This window comes from Hypanus sabinus, chromosome 9, assembly GCF_030144855.1.
Source record: "Hypanus sabinus isolate sHypSab1 chromosome 9, sHypSab1.hap1, whole genome shotgun sequence".
Classification (NCBI taxonomy): domain Eukaryota; kingdom Metazoa; phylum Chordata; class Chondrichthyes; order Myliobatiformes; family Dasyatidae; genus Hypanus; species Hypanus sabinus.
Genome location: NC_082714.1, coordinates 76,630,250 through 76,654,948, shown reverse-complemented (window position 1 = coordinate 76,654,948; position 24,699 = coordinate 76,630,250). Strand labels below are relative to the sequence as shown.

At 43.5% G+C, this 24,699-nt stretch overlaps 1 protein-coding gene across 8 annotated transcripts in view; it reads left to right on the top strand.

The window, feature by feature from the left end:
* The window catches only part of LOC132399501 (tetratricopeptide repeat protein 24), a 110,423-nt gene that overhangs the window by 6,666 nt on the left and 79,058 nt on the right, over window positions 1-24,699 (top strand). For 4 of the 8 annotated variants that reach the window (XM_059979941.1, XM_059979939.1, XM_059979935.1 and 1 more), the window contains exons 1-3: window positions 13,367-14,428; window positions 14,921-15,136; window positions 21,567-21,695. In XM_059979941.1, the coding sequence (XP_059835924.1) occupies window positions 13,651-14,428; window positions 14,921-15,136; window positions 21,567-21,695 (1,123 nt within the window). In that variant the 5' untranslated portion in view covers window positions 13,367-13,650. Of the gene's footprint in view, window positions 1-13,058; window positions 13,307-13,363; window positions 14,429-14,920; window positions 15,137-21,566; window positions 21,696-24,699 lie in introns of those variants that run through there. The other 4 variants (XM_059979938.1, XM_059979937.1, XR_009514008.1 and 1 more) reach the window with 4 other exon arrangements.

Sequence of the window (24,699 nt, the reverse complement as noted above, 5' to 3'; positions counted from 1 at the left end):
AGGTAACAAGGCTAGTTGAAAGGTGAAAGGTAAAGCCAGGCAGGTGGGAAAGGTCAAGGGCTGGAGAGGAAAGGATCATGGACAACAGGACAAAGGGAAGGAGGGGAGAAGTTATAAGCAGGTGAAAAGAAGTATAAGGCCAGAGTGGGGAATTTGTTCACCAGAAGGAGAAAGCATTATTCATACCATCAGGATGGAGGGTTGGAGGGTACCCAGCTGGAATAAAAGAGGTTTCTCCTCCACTCTGAGTGTGACTTCATCTTAGCACAAGAGGAGGCCATGGATTGACGCATCAGAATGGGAATGGGAATGGGAGTTAAAATGTTTGACTACCATGAAGTCCCGCTTGTGGTGGATGGTCGGAGGTGCTTGACGAAGCGGTCTCCCAATTTACGACAGGTCTCACCACCGTAGAGGAGGCCGCATTGGGAGCATCGGACACAATAGACAATCCCAGCAGATTCACAGGTGAAGTGTTGCCTCACCTGGAAGATCTGTTGGGGCCCTGAACAGAGGTGAAGGAGGGGGTGTATAGGCAGATGTAGCCTGGAGGGAGATTAGTGTGGAGGGACGAAATGTCAAGGGAATCATGGAAGGAGTGGAGGGAGAGGTAAAGATATGTTTAGTGGTAGGGTCCCTTTGGAGTTGAGGAATGTTGCGGAGGATAATATGTTGGATGTGGAAGCTGGTAGGTAAGAACAAGAGGAAGATGGGCTGAGCACGGATGTTTGAGAAACGGAGGAAATGTGGGTGAGGGCCGCATCTTATGTACAGTTTTGGACATCCTGTTGTAGGAAAGATGTCATTAAGCTGGAAAGTATGTGGAAACAATTTACCAGAAATTTTCCCAGGGCTTGAGGAACTGTTATAGGGAGGGATTTAGGAGGCTAGGGTGATATTCCTTGGACCATAGAAAACTGAGAGGTGACCTTATAGAGCAGGGGTGGCAAACCTCTGGCATGTGTACCCAAGCTGGCTAACATAAAAATTTTGTTGGCACACGTAATGCAGTGTTACCCCTCAATTCTCTTTATTGCTTCATTGATTTCAATCTGCTTCTGTTATGAACAGTAAACCAATGAATACACATAAATTTGAAACAGGACTCATCCTTTCTTTCCTTAAAAAATCCATAATTAGTATTACTAATTCATTAATCTATGATCATCTGTGCTCAAAATTACCATGGCATGTGAGAGAATTTTTTGGAAGATTCACTGGACAACAAATTTTTTCAAAAGTGTTGCTTCCTTGGAATTTTTTTTTGTTTATGATAGACTGTTTGAAGATGAACACAAATATAATTTCAGACTACTTATATCACGTAGAAATTTGGAGAAACAACAAATCAACTTTTATTGAATATAATGTGTTTAATTGTATAATGGCACTGATGCTTTGCAATAGTTTGACTAAGTTAAAAATATTTTGTTAATGATTTTCATTTGTACTCGCTGTCTGAGGCTTCTCGCTTAAGTGTCCAACAATAATTCGCCAGCATTGACAGATTCCAGTTGCCCTGGTATCTTTTCTCCATGACCGCAATGCCCTGGTGAAACCTTTCACCACGTTCGTCACTAACAGCACCAAGATTTGCAGGGAAGAAGTCTAAATGGGAATGCAGAAAATGAATCTTCAGTGACATGTTGCATTTCATGGTTTTATATGCTTGAAGCATGTTTCAACCAGCTGCATGTAGTTTGGTGCTCTGTAGATGCAGAGAAAAATGTCAACAACTTCCTTGAACGCCTTCCATGTGATTTTCTCCGGTCCCACTAGAAATTCTTCAGATTGCCTGTCGTTGATGACCTATTTGATTTGTGGACCAACAAAAATGTTTTCCTTAATCTTGGCATCAGTTATTCTAGGAAGCATCTGTCTCAAAAATCAAAATCCTTCATAGAAATTTTTGTGCCTGATGATAGCAAATTACATCCTTCCAATCCTGAACCCAATAATTATTACTAAAACCTGACCTGCCATGCGGTAGCCATGCCGCCTAAGCATGCCCAAGCATGCCTGGACAAAATAGGAAACTGTCCAGCTTACATTGTAGGCAACATTTTAATTGACTTGAATTATGAATTGAAATAATAAACATAAATTTATTTTTAAAAATGGTGCATGATAGGGAAATTTCATGGTGATTTTCATGATCAGTAGTCCAAAATTCATAAGGTATGCCTAAAGGTATTCAGGAAGCAAAATCTTTGTTGTCCAGTGTTATCGCCATTTTGGCACACTCAAAAAGTTTTCTTACCCATGTTAACAATGTGCAGAAAATCATAAGGGGCAGAGATAGGGTGAATGCACAGTGTCTTTTCCCCCCAGGTTGGAGAATTGAGAACTAGAGTGCAGAAATGTAAAAAGGATCTGAGAGGCAACTTCTTCATCCAGAGGATGATTAGTATGTGGAACGATCTGCCAGAGGAAGTGGTCAAGACATGTACATTAACGGCATTTTAAAAGACACTTGGACAGATACAAGGATAGGAAAGGTTTACAGAGATATGGACAGGTACAGGTACAGGGATAGGAAAGTTTAGAGGGATATGAGCCAGACACAAATAAATGAGATGGTGGACACCTTTATTGGCATGGGCAAGTTAGGGTGAAAGGCCTGTTTCTGTACTGTATGACTATATCCCTTTATAACCCAGAGAGAATCATCAAGCTTGGGGAGAGACCCTTCAACCCACCAAATCCATGCTGTCCATTATCTACCCATTTACTCAGACAGAAAATGGACCACACAAGAATAGGCCCTTCAGTCCACCATTTCTTCTTGGTCAAATATAATGCCAATATAACTAATGCCATTGGCGTGGACATGATCCATATCTGCCTGTTCACTGGCTGTTTGTAATCTGTCTAATTACCTCATAAACATTAGTATTGTATATATTCATCATTTATCACAGTTTTTTAAAATTCTCTGCGTACTCATCATTTCTCCCTGTTTCTACCACTCGTCTACACACTGGGTAATTTACAGTAGACAATTAACATGCCAACTCACATGGACCAAAGTCTTTCTTTTTCCAATATTTTTATTGAATTTCATACACACAAATACAGAGTTTATAAGGATACTTATTATAAATCAAAATAAGATAGCATAAAATGCATACGATCACAGTCACGGTATCCCATATTGATAATCAATCAAATAAAATATTTTGAGTGATCAAATACACTAGTAGGGTTAATTATATTGTAAAAAAAATCTACACCCCCTACCAAGATAAAACTAGTTGGAAAAAAAACAAGAGAAAAAGAAAAGAGTACTTTACCATTTAGTGTTTTTAGTGTTTTATGATAATAGTCCAGATCTTTGCTTTAATAACAATTCAAAGATTTTTAAAATAGTTCAGAAAGGGTCCCCATAACATTTGAAAATCTTGGTTAGAATTAGAAATCCAACAACAAATCTTCTCTAGATTTAAACATGACATAACATCACATAACCATTGAGCATGTGTGGGGGGGGGGGCAACCTCCTTCCATTTAAGCAAGATCGCCCTCCTAGCTATAAGAGAAATAAAAGCCAGTACCCACGAAAGCGAAGGCTCCAAAAATATAACTCTTTCCTCAACAATACCAAATAGTGCAGTTAAAGGATTGGGCTTAAAACTAACTTTAAGAAGTACAGAAAAGTTTGGAATACGTCTTTCCAATATGTTTCAAGGCTTGAACATGATGAAAACATATGAATTAATGAAGCCTCTACATTATTACGTCTATCACAGTAAGGAGATATATCTGCAATATAGCGAGAGAGCTGTCTTTAGACATATGAGCCCTATATACTACTTTAAATTGTAGGAGGGAATGATGAGCACATAATGATGAAGAATTAACCATTTTGAAAATAACCCTCCAGGTCTCATCAGATAATGAAGTCTCTAAATCCTTTTCCCAATCTTTTTTAATTTTATCTAAAGGAGCCATTCTTAATCCTTAAAACAGACCATAAATATAAGATATTGAGCCATTTCCAAAAGGTTTCAAATTTAAAATTACATCTATTATGTTCTAATCCAGGCTAGTAGGAAATATATGTAGTTTAGATCTTAAAAGTATCTCTAATCTGTAGCTATCAAAAAAAGTGGGTATTTGATCGGTTATATTTCACTGAGAGCTGCTCAAAAGAAGAGAGATTCCCTCCAACAAACAGATGCTGAAATTGTTTAATGCCTAATCTATCCCATTCTCTAAAACACAGATCAGTCGTAGATTGTTTAAAAAAATTAGAAAAAATAGGACTGGAAAGAGAAAATCTCAATAAACCCAAATGTTTTCTAAACTGTGGCCAGATCCTCAAAGTGTGTTTAACCACCAAACTGTCAATTAATTTATCTACAGATAATGGAAGAGAGGATCCAAGAAGAGAAATAATAGAAAATTTCAATAGACAATAGGTGCAGAAGTAGACCATTCCGACCTTCGAGCCTGCACCGCCATTCTGAGATCATGGCTGATCATCTACTATCAATACCTGGCTCCTGCCTTGTCCCCATATCCTTTGATTCCCCTATCCATAAGATACCTATCTAGCTCCTTCTTGAAAGCATCCAGAGAATTGGCCTCCACTGCTTTCTGAGGCAGTGCATTCCAGACCCCCACAACTCTGGGAGAAGTTTTTCCTTAACTCTGTCCTAAATGACCTTCCCCTTATTCTCAAACCATGCCCTCTGGTACTGGACTCTCCCAGCATCTGGAACATATTTCCTGCCTCTATCTTGTCCAATCCCTTAATAATCTTATAAGTTGCAATCAGATCCCCTCTCAGTCTGCTTAATTCCAGCATGTACAAGCCCAGTCTCTTTAACTTCTCTGCGTAAGACAGTCCAGACATCCCAGGAATTAACCTTGTGAATCTACGCTGCACTTCCTCTATAGCCAGGATGTCCTTCCTTAACCCTGGAGACCAAAACTGTACACAATACTCCAGGTGTGGTCTCATCAGGGCCCTGTACAAATGCAAAAGGATTTCCTTGCTCTTGTACTCAATTCCCTTTGTAATAAAGGCCAACATTCCATTAGCCTTCTTCACTGCCTGCTGCACTTGCTCATTCGCCTTCAGTGACTGATGAACAAGGACTCCTAGATCTCTTTGTATTTCTCCCTTACCTAACTCTACACCATTCAGATAATAATCTGCCTTCCTGTTCTTACTCCCAAAGTGGATAACCTCACACTTATTCACATTAAACTTCATCTGCCAAGTATCTGCCCACTCACTCAGCCTATTCAAGTCACCCTGAATTCTCCTAACATCCTCATCATGTCACACTGCCACCCAGCTTAGTATCATCAGCAAACTTGCTGATGTTATTCTCAATGCCTTCATCTAAATCATTGATGTAAATCGTAAACAGCTGTGGTCCCAATACCGAGCCCTGTGGCACCCAACTCATCACCATCTGCCATTCCGAGAAACACCCATTCACCGCTACCCTTTGCTTTCTATCTGCCAACCAGTTTTCTATCCATGTCAATATCTTCCCCCCCAATGCCATGAGCTCTGATTTTACCCACCAATCTCCTATGTGGGACCTTATCAAATAGTGTACCTTCTGAAAATCGAGGTACACTACATCCACCGGATCTCCCCCGTCTAACTTCCTGGTTACATCCTCAAAAAACTCCAATAGATTAGTCAAGCATGATTTGCCCTTGGTAAATCCATGCTGGCTCGGCCCAATCCTATCACTGCTATCTAGATATGCCACTATTTCATCTTTAATAATGGACTCTAGCATCTTTCCCACACCTGATGTTAGGCTGACAGGACGATAGTTCTCTGTTTTCTCCCTCCCTCCTTTCTTAAAAAGTGGGATAACATTAGCCATTCTCCAATCCTCAGGAACTGATCCTGAATCTAAGGAACATTGGCATCCGCAATTTCCTGTGCCACCTCCTTTAGTACCCTAGGATGCAGACCATCTGGACCTGGGGATTTGTCAGCCTTCAGTCCCATCAGTCTGCTCATCACCGTTTCCTTCCTAATGTCAATCTGTTTCATTTCCTCTGTTACCCTATGTCCTCGGCCCATCCGTACATCTGGGAGATTGCTTGTGTCTTCCCTAGTGAAGACAGATCTAAAGTACTTATTAAATTCTTCTGCCATTTCTCTGTTTCCCATAACAATTTCACCCAATTCATTCTTCAAGGGCCCAACATTGTTCTTAACTATCTTCTTTCTTTTCACATACCTAAAAAAGCTTTTGCTATCCTCCTTTATATTCCTGGCTAGCTTGCGTTCGTACCTCATTTTTTTCTCCCCGTATTGCCTTTTTAGTTAAGTTCTGTTGTTCCTTAAAAATTTCCCAATCATCTGTCCTCCCACTCACCTTAGCTCTGTCATATTTCTTTTTTTTTTAATGCTATGCAATCTCTGACTTCCTTTGTCAACCACTGTGGCCCCATTCCCCCCTTTTAATCCTTCCTTCTCTGGGGGATGAACTGATTTTGCACCTTGTGCATTATTCCCAAGAATACCTGCCATTGCTGTTCCACTGTCTTTTCTGCTAGGATATCCATCCAGTTAACTTTGGCCAGCTCCTCCCTCATGGCTCCATAGTTACCCCTGTTCAACTGCAACACTGACACCTCTGATCTGCCCTTATCCTTCTCAAATTGCAGATAAAACATCATGTTATGGTCACTACCTCCTAATGCCTCCTTTGCTTCAAGATCACTTATCAAATCCTGTTAATTACACAAGACTAAATCCAGAATAGCCTTGTCCCTGGTCGGCTCTCGTACAAGCGGTTCCAAGAATGCATTCCGTAGGCACTCTACAAACTCCCTATCCTGGGGTCCAGCACCAACCTGATTCTCCCAGTTCACCTGCATGTTGAAATCCCCCATAACTACTGCGACATTACCTTTGCCACATGCCAATGTTAACTCCCTATTCAACTTGCACCCAATAACAGAATTGGCTTCCAAAAAGACCCATATTGGACAATCCTCACAATTAATAGACTATAATCAGAACATAAGATTTTGTATGTTAATTGCCCAATAATATAACCTAAAGCTGGGTAAAACAAGGCCACCATTCTTTTTGCTTTTTTGAAGGTGGGCTTTCTTTAATTAGGGTTTCCTGTTCTTCCATATGTAGGAAGAAAGGATCGAATCTAGAGAATCAAAAACAGACTTAGGAATAAAAACAGGTACGGCTTGAAAGAAGTATATAAATTTAGGTAAAATATTTTAATAGAATTATTTCAACCAATCAATGATAAAGAGAGAGGTGACCAATTAGAGAGTGTCTTTTTCACATAATTCATTAAGGTTAAAACATTTTCTTTGAATATATCTTTGTAATTGTTAGTGATTGTTACACCCAAATATGTAAATTGTTTTCTTACAATTTTAAAAGGAAGGTTATTATCAGTTGGTATCAAATGATTTAAGGGAAACAATTCACTCTTATGTAAATTCAATTTACATCCTGAAAGACTGACTAAAATTAGTCAGTAAATGAAACATAGAGGGTAAAGAAGTTGTAACATTAGATATAAAAAGCAATAGGTCATCAGCATAAAGCAAGACTTTATGAATAGTACCTTTCCTTAAGATACCGGTGATACCTTTAGACTCTCGAAAGGCAATTGCTAAAGGTTCTAGCACCAAATCATAAAACAAAGGGCTCAACGGATATCCTTGTCTGGTTCCACATTGGAGTTTAATTGGTTTAGAAACATGGATGGAAGTGTACATGGTCACAGGAAGAAAATGCAGACCCCACAGAGTCTGCTGGAGGCCAGGATTGAACCTGGCTCACTGGCACTATAGGGCTGAAGTAATGTTGGTTTATTATTGGGATATGTACCAAGATAGTGAAAAACTTGTCTTGCATATTGTTTTTAAAGGTCAATTCATTACACAGTGCACTGAGGTAGAGCATGGTTAAAAAAAAGTAACCATATAACCATATAACAATTACAGCACGGAAACAGGCCATCTTGGCCCTTCTAGTCCATGCCAAACGCTTACTCTCACCTAGTCCCACCTACCTGCACTCAGCCCATAACCCTCCATTCCTTTCCTGTCCATATAGCTATCCAATTTTTTTTTAATGACAAAATCGAACCTACCTCTACCACTTCTACTGGAAGCTTGTTCCAAACAGCTACCAGTATCTGAGTAAAGAAGTTCCCCCTCGTGTTACCCTTAAACTTTTGCCCCTTAACTCTCAACTCATTTCCTCTTATTTGAATCTCCCCTACTCTCAATGGAAAAAGCCTATCCACGTCAATTCTATCTATCCCCCTCATAATTTTAAATATCTCTATCAAGACCCCCCTCAACCTTCTACGCTCCAAAGAATAAAGACCTAACTTGTTCAACATTTCTCTGTAACTTAGGTGCTGAAACCCAGGTAACATTTTAGTAAATCTTCTCTGTACTCTCTCTATTTTGTTGATATCTTTCCTATAATTTGGTGACCAGAACTGTACACAATACTCCAAACTTGGCCTCACCAATGCCTTGTACAATTTTAACATTACATCCCAATACCTATACTCAATGCTCTGATTTATAAAGGCCAGCATACCAAAAGCTTTCTTCACCACTGTATCCACATGAGATTCCACCTTCAGGGAACTATGCACCATTATTCCTAGATCACTCTGTTCTACTGCATTCCTCAATGCCCTACCATTTACCATGTATGTCCTATTTGGATTACTCCTACCCAAATGTAGCGCCTCACACTTATCAGCATCAAACTCCATCTGCCATTGTTCAGCCCACTCTTCTAACTGACCTAAACCTCTCCGCAAACTTTGAAAACCTACTTCATTATCCACAACGCCACCTATCTTAGTATCATCTGCATACTTACTAATCCAATTTACCACCCCATCATCCAGATCATTAATATATATGACAAACAACACTGGACCCAGTACAGATCCCTGAAGCACACCACTCGTCACCGGCCTCCAAACTGACAAACAGTTATCCACCATTACTCTCTGGCATCTCCCATCCAGCCACTGTTGAATCCATTTCACTACTTCGATATTAATACCTAACAATTGAACCTTCCTAACTAACCTTCTGTGTGAAACCTTGTCAAACGCCTTACTGAAGTCCATATAGACAACATCCACTGCCTTACCCTCGTCAACATTCCTAGTAACCTCTTCAAAAAATTCAATAAGATTTGTCAAACATGACGTTCCACGCACAAAACCATGTTGACTGTTCCTAATCAGATCCTGACTATCCAGATAATTATATATACCATCTCTAAGTATACTTTCCATTAATTTACCCACCACTGACATCAAACTTACAGGCCTATAATTGCTAGGTTTACTCTTAGAACCCTTTTAAAACAATGGAGCCACATGAGCAATACGCCACTCCTCTGGCACCATCCCCGTTTCTAATGATATTTGAAATATTTCTGTCAGAGCCCCTACTATTTCTACACTAACTTCCCTCAAGGTCCTAGGGAATATCCTGTCAGGACCCGGAGACTTATCCACTTTTATATTCTTTAAAAGCTCTAGTACTTCCTCTTCTTTAATCATCATAGTTTCCATAACTACCCTACTTGTTTCCCTTACACAATTCAATATCCTTCTCCTTAGTGAATGAAAAGAAATTGTTCAAAATCTTCCTCATCACTTTTGGCTCCACACATAGCTGTCCACTCTGATTCTCTAAGGGACCAGTTTTACCCCTCACTATCCTTTGTTATTAATATAACTGTAGAAACCCTTTGGATTTATTTTCACCTTACTTGCCAAAGCAACCTTATATCTTCTTTTAGCTTTTCTAATTTCTTCCTTAAAATTCTTTTTACATTCTTTATATTCCTCGAGCACCTCATTTACTCCATGCTGCCTATATTTATTGTAGATCTCTATCTTTTTCCGAACGAAGTTTTCAATATCCCTTGAAAAACATGGCTCTCTCAAACTTTTAACATTTCCTTTCAACCTAACAGGAACATAAAGATTCTGTACCCTCAAAATGTCACCTTTAAATGACCTCCATTTCTCTATTACATCCTTCCCATAAAACAAATTGTCCCAATCCACTCCTTCTAAATCCTTTCGCATCTCCTCAAAGTTAGCCTTTCTTCAATCAAAAATCTCAACCCTGGGTCCAGTCCTATCCTTCTCCATAATTATATTGAAACTAGTTGCATTGTGATCACTGGACCTGAAGTGCTCCCCAGCACATACCTCTGTCACCTGACCTATCTCATTCCCTAACAGGAGATCCAACACTGCCCCTTCGCTAGTTGGTACCTCTATGTATTGCTGCAAAAAACTATCCTGCACACATTTTACAAACTCCAAACCATCCAGCCCTTTTACAGAATGGGCTTCCCAGTCTGTGTGTGGAAAATTAAAATCTCCCACAATCACAGCCCTGTACTTACTACAAATATCTGCTATCTCCTTACAAATTTGCTCCTCCAATTCTCGCTCCCCATTAGGTGGTCTATAATACACCCCTATAAGTGTTACTACATCTTTCCCATTCCTCAATTCCACCCAAATAGTCTCCCTAGATGAGCCCTCTAATCTATTCTGCCAAAGCACTGCAGTAATATTTTCTCGGACAAGCAATGCAACACCTCCCCCTCTTGCCCCTCCGATTCTATCACACCTGAAGCAATGAAATCCAGGAATATTTAGTTGCCAATCACACCCCTCCTGCAACCATGTTTCACTAATAGCTACAACATCATATTTCCAGGTATCAATCCATGCTCTCTCATCCACCTTTTTTACAATGCTCCTAGCATTAAAATAGATGCATTTAAGAAACTCTCCACTTCTTCCTCTCTGTTTATTCCTAACGGTGCAAACAACTTTATCTTTTTCTTCCTTCTTCCCTATATCTTCGGTCTGAGCCTCCCCTTCTCTATCACCTGCCTATCCTCCCTCACACACTGTCTACTAACTTTCTTTATTTGTGAACTAACCTCCTCTCCCCTAGTCTCTTCAAATTGATTCTCACCCAACCATTCTAGTTTAAATTCTCCCAGTAGCCTTAGGAAATCTCCCCGCCAGGATATTGGTGCCCCTAGGATTCAAGTGTAACCCATCCTTTTTGTACAGGTCACACCTGCGCCAAAAGAAGTCCCAATGATCCAGAAATTTGAATCCCTGCCCCCTGCTCCAATCCCTCAGCCATGCATTTACCCTCCACCTCATTCCATTCCTACTCTCACTGTCATATGGCACAGGCAGTAATCCCGAGATTACTACCTTTGCAGTCCTTCTTCTCAACTTCCTTCCTAACTCCCTATATACTCCTTTCAGGACCTCTTCCCTTTTCCTATCTATGTTATTGGTACCTATATGCACCACAACCTCTGGTGCACCTATATGCACCACATCCTCACCCTCCCACTTCAGGATATCTTGGACGCGATCAGAAACATCCCAGACCCTGGCACCAGGGAGGCAAACTACCATCCGGGTCTCCTGATTGCATCCACAGAATCACCTATCTGACCCCTTAACTATTGACTCCCCTATTACTATGGCCTTCCTCTTCCTTTCCCTACCCTTCTGAGCTACAGGGCCGGACTGTGTGTTGGAGGCACGGCCACTGTTGCTTTCCCCAGGTAGGCTGTCCCCCCCCAACAGTACTCAAACAGGAGTACTTATTGTCAAGGGGTACAGCCACTGTGGTGCTCTATAGTACCTAACTCTTTGCCTTGCCACTCCTAACCATGACCCACCTGTCTGCCTCCCATGGCCCCGATGTGACCACCTGCCTGTAACTCCTCTCTATCAACTCCTCACTCTCCCTGACCAGCCAAAGGTCATTGAGCTGCAGCTCCAGTTCCCTAACTCGGTCCCTTAGGAGCTGCAGCTTGGTGCACCTGGCGCAGATGTGGACATCCGGGAAACTAGGAGACTCCAGGACCTCCCGCATCCGACACCGAGAACAACAAGCTGCCCTCACACTCATACCTCCCCCTTTCCTCAAATAACAGGAAAACTTGAAAACTAAACCTACCTTGCCTCGCCCATTTCCACCTAAGCCTGTTGAGTCAAAGCACTTAAGCCTTCACTCTGATCCCGGCTCATTCCACTGCCCGCTGTATAAGGCCCGCTTCACTGCCCGACGTCACATGCCTGCTCAGTCCCACCTCTCTTAACTTCAATGAGAAGAAGAAAAATCAAAATGGCTCCTGCTGCTCTCCCATTCTGATCCTCTGACTTCCTTCTCCAAAACATTGCTAAATAAAATATAACAGCTACAGAGAAAGTTCAGTGCAGGTAAAAGCTAAGGTGTAAAACTGTGAAGTCAAGAGTCTCTTTTATAAAGATAAAGATTAGCTTTATTTGTCACATGTAATCGAAATATCAAAGCGTATAGTGATTCTGTGTTGGCGCATGGCTTAGTGAGCAAGGCATCAGACTAGTAACCTGAAAGTCACTGGTTCGAGCCTCAGCTGAGGCAGCGTGTTTGTGTCCTTGAGCAAGGCACTTAACAACACATTGCTCTGCGACATCACCGGTGCCAAGCTGCATGGGTCCTAGTGCCCTTGGACAACATCGGTGGCATGGAGAGGGGAAGGCCTGCAGCTTGGGCAACTGCCGGTCTCCCATACAACCCTGCCCAGGCCTGCGCCCTGGAAACTCCAGGCGCAGACTCATGGTCTCTCGAGACCGACGGATGCCACCACACATAGTGAAATGCATCATTTGCGTCAAATCAATTCAGCGAGTATGATTCTGAGAGTCACTATGCTTCTCATGCCAACATCGCCTGCCCACATTCACTATCCCTAACCGTACGTCTTTGGAATGTGGGAAGAAAGTGAAGAACCCAGAGGAAACCTGTGGGGTCACCGGGAAAACAGACAAATTCCTTACAGAGAACAGTAGGAACCGAGACCCGTACTTGTAGCTAGTGTGCTGTAAAGCATTGCCCTAATTAACCACTATGGTATAATGCACTCCCCCCCCACCCCCCAAGAGGTCCGTCCAACAGTTTGATAACAGTCCTGAGCCTGCTGGTACACAACTTCATTTATTTGTATCTTTTCCCAACAGAGGGGAAGAAGAAAGAATGTCTGAGGTGTGCAGGGGCTCTTTGATTGTGCTGGCTGCTTCACTGAGGCACTGAGAAGTTAAGGCAGAGTCTATGGAAGGGAGGCTAGCGTCCATGATGTGCTGATGATTGAATCGAGAGAAATGAATTGGATTGATGCAATACAGTAGAAGGCCATGTGAAAATATCCACAGAGTCCAAACCAGCATCTTGAAAAGTAGTAGAGGCCAGTTCAGTTGTGTCATTTAAGGTAAAATTGGATAGGTATATGGACAGGAAAGGAGTGGAGGGTTATGGGCTGAGTGTGGGTAGGTGGGACTAGGTGAGATTAAGAGTTCGGCACGGACTAGGAGGGCCGAGATGGCCTGTTTCCGTGCTGTGATTGTTATATGGTTATATGGTTAATTCCATGTTCATGCTGACCCTCCTCTGCTGATCCCATCTCTCAGCACTCAGTTCATTGCAGTCTCTGCTTTAGTGATTCAAATACTCATCTAGATACTTTTTCACTTGTCTCTGCCTCCACTACCCCTTCAGGCAGTGCGTCCCTCCTGCCCCTGGGTGAGAAAGTTCTTCCAATGTGTGTGTGGGTTAATGTGTGTTCACTCTTGGCAGGTCCAGTTGAGGACACTTGGGGTTATGGCTTCCGATGTGGCTCCAAATGTGCCTCTGCATGCTGGCCCGGCCCAGCTTGAAGGCAAGACTAGGAAAAAGAAGAAGCGAAAGAAGCAGCAGGAGGGGAATGAGGGTGAAGAGGATCATCTGGAGATCCAAGCTGAGATCGAGGGCCTCACCAAAGCCGGGAGCCGGGCCCTGGCCCAGGAGCGGCCGGAGGAGGCTCTGGTCTCATTCAAGAAGGCCTTTCTTATCTCCCTTGACACGGGTGAACAGGGTGTGCAGAGGGCCTGTGCTTTCAACCTGGGCGCTGCCTATGTGGCCTCAGGCAGGCAGGCCAAAGGCCTGGACTTCCTGCTGAGGTCGCAGCCCGCCGAGGGTGGGGAAAGGCAGGGTGACCTGTATTTTAACCTGGGGATAGCTCACGAGGGGCTGGGGGACCTGCAGAGTGCTGCTGAAAACTACCAACAGGCCGTGGTTCACTACCAGGCCCAGCAGTCACAGGGTGAGGCAGACACCTGCATGAAACTGGCCAGCTGCTGGGTTAGGGCAGGGGATCTGGCCCAGGCTGGCCGGTGCTTCCGGAGGGCAGGCCAGCTCTACCGGCAGGGGGGCAGCCCTGACCTAGCCGCCATCGCCCTGAATGAGGCCGCCAGACACATGCTGCAGTGCCGGCAGTTCACAGCCACCGAGATCACCCAGGTGTTGAACGAGTGCCAGACCATTTGTGGGAACATTCAGAACAAGGCCCTGCTTGGTGAGTACTTGATCAATATGTTTATTAAAGTCAAAGTGGGGTTTACTATCATATGCTTACTTGCGCCAGCATCACAGGCACACAACATCAGCAAAGAAAGCAGTTCTGATGAAGGGTCTCAGCCTGGAGCATCAACTGTTTATCCATAGAGTGGTAGGGGAGGGTGGAGAGAAATAATGGGAAGTTCGAGAAATTCAAGCTCATTCCATCAGGTTGGAGGCTACCCAGACGGAATATGAGGTGTTGCTCCTCCAGCTTGAGGGTAGCCTTATCGTGACAGTAGAGGAGGCCATGGACCAATGTGTTAGTGTGGGCCTGGGCAGTGGACTTAAAATGGTTGGCCACCAGGAAATCCTGCTGTTGCACAACAAAGCGGACCCCACGCTATGTAGGGTCCACCGATGTAGAGGAATGAATTCTGTGTAGAGTGTGTATCAAAACCTGGATGTTAAGAACCTTCATGTTAATGTTCCTGTTCTCACTGTTTGAAAGGAAAACTCTACAATGACATCGGACTCGGCTACTCGCAGTTGAAGATCTTCTCACTAGCAGCTGAGTGCTTCGAGCAGGCCCTCCCGTACTGCCAACGGGACAATTTGGAGCGCAGGAAAGAGGCTGTGATCCTGCAGAACCTCGGCGCTGTCTACAACACCACCAGTGACTACGGCAAGGCACTGGACTTCCACCAACGTGCGGCAGCCTTGCACGGTGGGGAACTAGGCTCCATGGGCTGAGCAGGAATCTCAATGTACATCAATTACACCCTCCCCCCCAACTCCCTTACACTATTCTTAGCTTGGCAGGCAGTCCAGAGTTTTCAGAGGTGGAAGGTCATCCCTCTACAGGAAGACACAAGTGATTCCACAGCCGCTGGAAATCTTGAGCAACACTCACACTCAAAATGCTGGAGGAACTCGGGGAGGAAGGTGTGGATGATGAACACCGACTTCCTTAACTTCCAGTAAACACTCCATCTCTCACCCTCACCTTTTTTTGTCTTCTTCCATTCCAGTGACCCTCACAACCCTTCTCTTCTCCCCCATCATGAACTTCATCCTCATGAAGAGTCTGATCACCTCCCTCTGGATCCCAAACTCTTTATTCCATGGTCCACTGTCCTTGCCATACTATAAGACCATAAGACATAGATGCAGAATTAGGCCACTTTGCCCATCAAGTCATTACGTCATGGCTGATTCATTATCCTACCTACTGCCTGTTACGCCGCTGGCATTTAGGGTAGTGATTTATTATCCCTCTCAACTCTATTCTCCTGTATTCTGCCTGTAACATTTGATCCCCTGACTAACCAAGAACCCGTCAACCTCTGCTATAAACATACTCAGTAACTTGGCCTCCACAGCCATCCATGGCAATGAATACCACAGATTCACCACCCACTGTCTAAAGAGATCCCTTCTCATCTCTGTTCTAAATCAATGTCCCTCTATTCTGAGGCTGTGCCATCTGTCCTAGACTCACCCACTATAGGAACCATCCTCTCTGCATCCTCTCTCTCTAGGCCTTTAAATATTTTGTAGGTTTCAGTGAGATCCCCCTTTATTTGTTTAAACTCCAGCGAATACAGGCCTAGAGTAATCAAATGCTCCTTTCATTCCCAGTATCATTCTCATGAACCTTGTCTGTACCTTCTCCAATGCACATCTTTTACTAGATTAGGAGCCCAAAACTGCTCATAATACTCCAAATGCAGACAGACCAATACCTTATAAAGTCTTAGAATTACTACATCCTACTTCTTATATTGTAGTCCTCTTGAAATGAAAGCTTACATTTGCCTTCCTTACCACCAACTCAACCTGCAAGTTAACCTTCCCAACCACTGAAATCAGGCTAACTGGCCTAAGATATTTATCTCTTCCTACTATTGCCTCACAATCCCCTCCCCTACCCAACCACCTTCCCCCTCACCTGGTCTTACTTATCAGTTGCCAGCATGTAATCCTCCCCCATCCCCCACCTTATTGTGGTTTCTGCACCTTTCTTTCCCATCTCGACGAAGGGTCTCAGTCCAAAATATCGTCAGTTCATTCCCCTCCAGAGTTGCTGCCTGACCTGCTGAGTTCCTCCAGCACTCTGTGTGTGTTGCTCATTACAGGAAGGGTGTGGAGATTTTGGAGACGGTGCAGAAGAGGTTTACCAGGATGCTGCCTGGGTTAGAGGTCGTGCTATAAGGAGAGGCTGGACAAACTTGGGATGTTTCTATATCAGAATGTGATGCAACCACCGTGCATCTATAGAAGTTTGGCAAAGGATTTGGTGACATGCCAAATCTACTCAAATTTCTAAGAAAGTAGTGGAAATTTTGTGCCTTTTTGATTACAACTATGTTCTGGTCCTGGGTCAGATCCATTGATACATTGACACCAAGCAATATAAAATTCCTGACCCTCTCCACCACTATTCCCCTAATGAAGACTGGCTCATGGACCTCCAACTTCTTCCTCCTGTCGTCAATAACAACTCTTGTAGTCAGGTTTTGCTGACAATCTCCTTCCTATATACCAGTTTGTCACTTTTGATTTGGCCAACAACAGCAGTGTCATCAGCAAACTTAAAAAAGGCAGTTCCAACAACACTATCCTTGGATATACCTGGTCAAGCCCCAAATATTTATGTACCTTCATGCCATTCAAAAGCTCCTCTTTCATAATGCTGATATGCTGCAGGATATCACTGTTTCTCCACTGAATTCTCTAGCTTCCATGTTCTTCTCTATGGTAGAGACATCTAAAAGGTTGTCCGCATAATTACCACAGTGAACCTTTTTAGGGGACTTTCTCATTTCCTACCTACCCTTTAAATTCTTAATATACTTTGAGCACATTTTAAGATTCTCCTTTACCTTATCTGCCAGGAATACCTCATGCCCCCCTTTTTGCTCTCCTAATTTACTTAAGTGTACCCTTACATTCCTTGTTCTCCTCAAGGAACTTGCTTTGTAATTTTATTCCATTGCCATGGATAAATATGAAAAGGGAAAGAAATTGCAGCTGTACAGCACAGGACAGGCCCTTCAGCCCTCGATATTGTACCAAACTATTAAACTAAAGACTCCAATCTCACTTACCCGCACAGGGCAAAAGAGCAGTACACTAGGACAAAGTGAAATGTGATCAAAGAGCTGGCATCTTGCAAGGGGCCAAATTCCACCCTCCCATCAATGTGTCATATTTGTTCATAATAATCATGCCCCACCTTTCAATAAGGTCACTGCTAATCTCTTCCTGTAAATACTGTGTCTGCATCCCTCAATTATCCAACAGCCCACCACTTGAGCTCTGCATGCACTTAATGACAGCTACCATAATTCTCCTGGGTAGAGAATTCCAAAGATCCACCACCGAGTGAAGAATCTTAATTTCATCTCTGCCCTGAATGGCAGATCCTGATTTTAGAATGCAACCCTCAGCTAGGGAAACCTCTTCACCTTGTCCTTCAATAATTCCAAGAGGCAATTTTTTTTCTTTAATTCTGTTGTCTTTTAAACACAGAACAGTACAGCATAGCTACAGGCCATTCAACCCATCATGACTGAATATGCCAATGCCAATCTACCTGCATGTGGTCTATATCCTACTATTCCCTTCTGAACGCCTCTGTAGTATTACTATACATCTGCCTCTACCACCTCCCCGGCAGCATATTCCAGGTAACTACCACTCCCCATGTAAAATCACTTCCTTCATAAATTTCCTTTAAACTTTTCTCCCTCACAAAAAACCTATACCCTCTAATATCTGACATTTCCACCCTGGGAAAAAGATTCAGACTGCACTTCATCTATGCCCCTCAGCTTTATAAACTTCTAACAGGTCACTCTTCAGCTGTATGGCCCATCATGGCTACTCATAAGAACAGAAGAAATCAGTCACTCAAGGCAGCTGTGCCATTCAATAGGATCCTCAGTTTCCTCATCAAAACAAAACAAACTGCGTAGGGAACCTAATGGATGAGGAAGTATCTGTGGTGGCAGAAAGATAGGTGATGATTCAGGGTGAGACACTGCATCGAGACTGGACACAGATGTGATGCAGGATCTTGACCTTAAATATCAACTACCCTGCTATCACCACAGATGCTGCCCAAACCACTGGGTCTTCCAACAGTTTTAATTTTCCTCATTTATACCCAATTGCTGAATTAGACTCGGTCAGCTCATCACAGGTACAACCCTCCCCACATCTTCAATAGGTGGTGTCTCAAGAAGGTAGCATCTATCATTAAAGACCCTCACCAAATGGGTATGACTTCTTCGATTTACTACTGTTGGGAAGTGGTTTAGTTCCCACTCTCGATGTTTTAAGAACAGTTTCTTCCCTCCCACCATCAGATTTCTGAACTGTCTGTGAACACTACCTCTTCTGCACTGTTTATGTTTGTAACTTATGGCAGCTTTTATAACTCACACTGTACAACTGCTGAAAACAACAAATTTCATGACATATCAGTGACAATAAACCCGACTCTGATTCAGATTCCAAAACTTATCATCTTGTGTCTCCATATTGCTTTTCATCCATGTCCATTACGGTGGCCACCAAGCTAACTCCGTTTGACACTTCACACAAAATGCTGGGGGAACTCAGCAGGCCAGGCAGCATTTATGGAAAAACATACAGTCAACATTTCAGACAGACCCTTCAGCAGGTCTGATGGAAAAAAAACTGAGTAGATTTTAAAGGGGGGGGGGTACTGTTAAACCCTTATCCATCGATATAACTTAGGTTGGGGGGAGCAACATCTCATATTCCGTCTCAAATTCTCTGACCTACGATAATTCTTCTCCTCCCCCTTTCCTCCTCTTCTATTCCCCACGCTGGCTCCCCATTACTTCCCTTTTCCTCACCTACCACCTCCCTTTGGTGCTCCTTCTCCTTCCCTTTCTCCCATGGTCCCTCTCCTGTTTCCTTCTTCAGCCCTTTACCTTTTCCACCCATCACCTCCCAGTTTCTCACTTCAATCCCTCCCCAACTTCACCCATCACCTCCCAGTTTCTCACTTCAATCCCTCCCCAACTTCACCCATCACCTCCCAGTTTCTCATTTCAATCCCTCCCCAGCTTCACCCATCACCTCCCAGTTTCTCACTTCAATCCCTCCCCTAGCTTCACCCATCACCTCCCAGTTTCTCACTTCAATCCCTCCCCTAGCTTCACCCATCACCTCTTAGTTTCTCACTTCAATCCCTCCCCTAGCTTCACCCATCACCTCCCAGTTTCTCACTTCAATCCCTCCCCAACTTCACCCATCACCTCCCAGTTTCTCTCTTCAATCCCTCCCCTAGCTTCACCCATCACCTCCCAGTTTCTCACTTCAATCCCTCCCCTAGCTTCACCCATCACCTCTCAGTTTCTCACTTAAATCCCTCCCCTAGCTTCACCCATCACCTTACAGCTTTTGCTCCTTCCCCTCCTCTTACCTCCTTATTCTGGCTTCTTTTCCCTTCCTTTCCCTTCCTTTCCTGTCCTGATGAAGGGTCTCAGCCCAAAACTGCAACTCCTGATTTCTTTCCAGAGATGCTGTCTGACCTGCTGAGTTACTCCAGCAGTTTCCTCTCATGTTCCTTTTTAAATCCCAACTCCTGTACTCAGTGCAAACATGAGGAAATCTGCAGATACTGTAAATTCAAGCAACACAAGGCAGCATCTATAGGAAGAAGCACTGTCGATGTTTCGGGCCAAGACCCTTCATCAGGACTGTACTCAGTGCGCTAATTTATCAAGGCTGAGGTGCCAAAAGTTCACTTTATCAGCCCATCTACCTACGATGCTACTTTCAAGGAATTACGGACCTGTATTCCCAAATACCTTTGTTCTACTGCACACCACTGCCTTTCACTGTGTATGTCCTATCCTGGTTTGTCCCCCCAAAGTGCAACACCTCACACTTAATGATCCATCTTGTATTAGTGCAGCAGTCTTAGGACACAGAGTCAGCCTTAGGACAGACTGCAAGTAGTCGCAGCCAGTGACCACAACTTCGGTCCTGACCTCTGATGCTGCCTGTGTGGAGCCAGTACACCTCCTATAACTGTGTGGGGTTCACACACATCTGCATTAAAATCCAACTACCACTTCTCAGCCCATTCTTGTAAATCTACTTTGCACTCTATTTTCCAGCCTAATGACATCTTTCCTAAAACATGTGCAATTCTAACCACATAGCTATGGCAGTTGGGAGATAAAGGAACTGCATTAGGTACCATTAAACAAAGAGTAGTACTCTACTGTAGGTCTGGCTATGACTGGAGGGCAGGAATACAGTGTAGGGAAGTGCACTTTGATAGAAGGAATAAAGGCATAGGCTGTTTTCTAATCAGGGAGCAAATTCAGAAATCGGAGATACAAAGGGACTTGGAACCTTTGTGCAGGATTCCCTAAAGGCTAACTTGCAGGTTGAGTAAGCGGTAAGGAAGGCAAATGTAATGTTAACAATAATTTCAAGAGAACTAGAAAATAAGAGCAAGGATGTGATGCTTAGGCTTTATAAGGCATTGGTCAAATCACACTTGAAGTATTGTGAGCAGTTTTGGGCCCCTTATTTGAGAAAGGGTGCACTGGCATTGGAGAGGGTCCAAAGGAGGTTCACAAGAATTATTTTGGGATTGAAAGGGTTACCGTATGAAGAGCTTTTGATGGCTCTGGGTCTGTACTCACTGGAACTTATTGAAAGGCATAGGTAGAGTAGTTTTGGAAAGTATGTTTCCTATAGTGGGGGAGTCTGGGACCAAAGGGCACAGCCTCAGAATAGAGACATCCCTTTAGAACAGAAATAAGGCGGAGTTTGTTTAGACAGAGTGTGTTGAATCTGTGGAATTCATTGCCATGGATGCCTGCGGAGGCGAAGTCATTGGGTATGTTTAAAGCGGAGGTTGATAATTCCTTGATTAGTAAAGGCATCAAAGGTTACAGGGAGGAGGCTGGAGAATGGGATTGAGAGGGATAACAAATCAGCCATGACTGAATGGTGGAACAGGCTTGATAAGCCAAATGACCTAATTCTGCTCCTACAGTGCGTTTTATGGTGTTTTGTAGCTTCTCTTGAGACACATTGATAGTGTTTCTGAATTTACATTGTGTTCCAAAAGTAAAAGGATGCTCCTCATCTCTCCTCAGGTTCCCTCGGAAATAGGAATGCACAGGGTCAGTGTTTCTGCAACATGGCCTTCGCTTACAGTCAGCTGGCAGAGCACGAGGAGACAGCTGAGAGTTACCTGCACGCACTGCAGGCTTTCAAAGACACCGGTGAGGGAGCAGGAATACCACTACACCAAGGGGAGAATGTTGGAGGGTGGTGCAGTATTGATGTCAGATGGAACAGAGGAGCTGAGTGTGGTGTCTTACAGAAAACATGAGAGCAGGGTGCAATGTCTCAGAGACTAGATCTCACACAAAAAACTGGAGGAACCATGGAGGGGAATAAACGGTCAATGACTCAGCCCAAGTTCCTTCATTGGGACTGGAAATAAAGAGGAAAGAAGCCTGAATAACAAGTTGGGGAGGGGGAATACAAGCTGGCAGGTGATAGGCGAGGGGAGATGAAAGGCAATCATGTAGAATGCTGGGTGAAAGAGGTAAAGGGCTCAAGAGGAAGGAACCTGATAGAGAGAGAGGAAAGTGGACTATGGGACGAAGGGAAGGAGGAGGAGCCCCAGAGAGAATTGATGGGTAGGTGAGAAGAAAAGGGGTAAGAGGGGATCCTGAATGGGGAATGGAAAAAGAGAGGTGGGGGGTGCAAATTACAAGAAATTGATGTTCATGCCATCAGGTTGGAAACAGAATATGAGGAGTTGGTCCTCCAGTTCGAGTTAGGCCTTGTTGAAACAGCAGAAGAAACGTGTCAGATAGACGTGTCCGAATGGAAATGGGAAGACTTGTTGAAATGAGTGGCCACTGGTAAATGCTGCCTTTTATCCCGAACAGAATGAAGATGATTGATGAAGCGGTCCCCCAATCTGCATCAGCATCTTCAGAGTCTCTTGTGCCTTGGAGAGAGGGTAGTTGGCAGGTTGATTGATCCAAATGTGTGAATGAAAGATAGAAGCAGGGAGTTGGTGCATGAAGGGCACAGATAGGAAGAATGTACAGTTATTTTTCTACCAGGGTTCGGAATCAAAAATGTCTAAGGTGAGAAGGGAGAACTATATCAAGAACCTGAGCTGCAACTTTTTCACCCAGTACAGTATATGAACAAGCTGCCAGAAGAGGTAGAGACAGGTACAGTTTTATTTGAAAGCGATTTAGACAGGTACAAGGACAGGAAAGATTTGGGGTAAATGTGGGCAGATGGGACTAGCTCAGATGGATATCTTGGTCAGCATGAACCAGTTGGACCAAAGGACCTGTTTCTGTGTTGTACAGCTCTATGGGAATTTGAGGAGAAGGATTACTGTAAAATGGTCAGTGTGGACTCAGAGGGTTTTGTGCTGTGTGACCTCATGATTCCATGAACATCATGCAAGGTCAGTGGAAATACAGGAGCAACGTGCGACATCTGACCAAGACTAATACAAAGAGTTCTAAATGGGTTTTTGCAGAAATGTCTAGAGTCTTAGGGGAATTACAAAAGCAGTTTTCAACACACAGTCTCTTTGCCCTCCTGCTGTCAGGGAGAAGGAGCCACGGCATTAGAGCCAGTATTGTCAGGCTGGTTAACAGCTTCATCCCCTGGCTGTTAGACTCTTAACACCCTGCTACCACCCAGCACGTGCTCTCCAACTCAGAGACACACTCTCATCCTGCACTGGTCACTTTTCATCTTTTATTGCTGCTGCTTGTTATAATAGTGCCAGTAACATCATACTGTCATACATAAACATGTTCTTGATATTCCTTGCCCGTCTTTGTTGTGTACAGTTTTTCATTGAATCCTATTGCGTTTCTTTTTATTTACTGTGAATGCCTGCAAGAAAGTGAATCTCAGGGTAGTACATAGTGACATATATGTACTTGATTAAAAATTTACTTTGAACTTTAAGCATACACCTTCTACTTTATGTCACCCTGTTGATCTTCAGGCCATGCCACTCTGGGATTTGTGCTAATATTATTTTGTGATTGTCTGTGCTGTGTGTGACTCTATGCACCGTGGCCCCAGAAGAACGATGTTTTGTTTAGCCGTACACTTGTGTATGGTTGAATGCAGTAAACTTGAACCTGAACTTGAAAATCTCAGAGACAATCCTGGAGCACACACAATGTCTGACAGTGAATTAAATAGTGTCTTGGGAGTATACTGGAGAAATGTGCAGAGGAATTAGAGGCCAGTATACCTGCAACAGTAGACATGGCAGATTAAAGGCAAATGGAAATGGGTGGCAAGATAGTATAATGGTTAGCTTAACACTTTACAGTGCCAAAGGTCAGAAGATCAGGGTTACTTTACTTTATTGTCACCAAACAATTGATACTAAAGTGTACAATCATCACAACGATATTTGATTCTGCGCCTTTGCGCTCCCTGAAGTACAAATCAAAGTAAATATAATAAAAATTTGAACTATAAGTCATAATTAGAAAATAGAAAAGGGGAAGTAAGGTAGTGCAAGTCAGGTCTGGATATTTGGAAGGTACGGCCCAGATCCGGGTCAGGATCCGTTCAGCAGTCTTATCACAGTTGGAAAGAAGCTGTTCCCAAATCTGGCTGTACGAATCTTCATACTCCTGAACCTTCTCCCAGAGGGAAGAGGGACAAAAAGTGTGTTGGCTGGGTGGGTCGTGTCCTTGATTATCCTGGCAGCACTGCTCCAACAGCGTGTGGTGTAAAGTGAGTCCAAGGATGGAAGATTGGTTTGTGTGATGTGCTGGGCTATGTTCACGATCTTCTGCAGCTTTTTCCGGTCTTGGACAGGACAACTTCCACACCAGGTTGTGATGCACCCTAGAAGAATGCTTTCTATGGTACATCCATAAAAGTTAGTGAGGGTTTTAGGGGACAGGCCAAATTTCTTCAGCTTTCTCAGGAAGTAAAGGTGCTGGTGGGCTTCTTGGCAGTGGACTCTGCTTGGTTAGACCAAGTCAGGTCATTTGTGATATTCACCCTGAGGAACTTAAAGCTTTTGACCTGTTCCATCTGCGCACCACCGATGTAGATGGGGTCTTGCGGTCCGTTACTCCTTCTGAAGTCAACAGCCAATTCCTTCGTCTTGCTGACGTTGAGGGATAGGTTATTGTCTTCGCACCATGCCACCAGGTTCTTAATTTCCTCTCTGTACTCAGACTCATCATTACTCAAGATGCAGCCTACCAA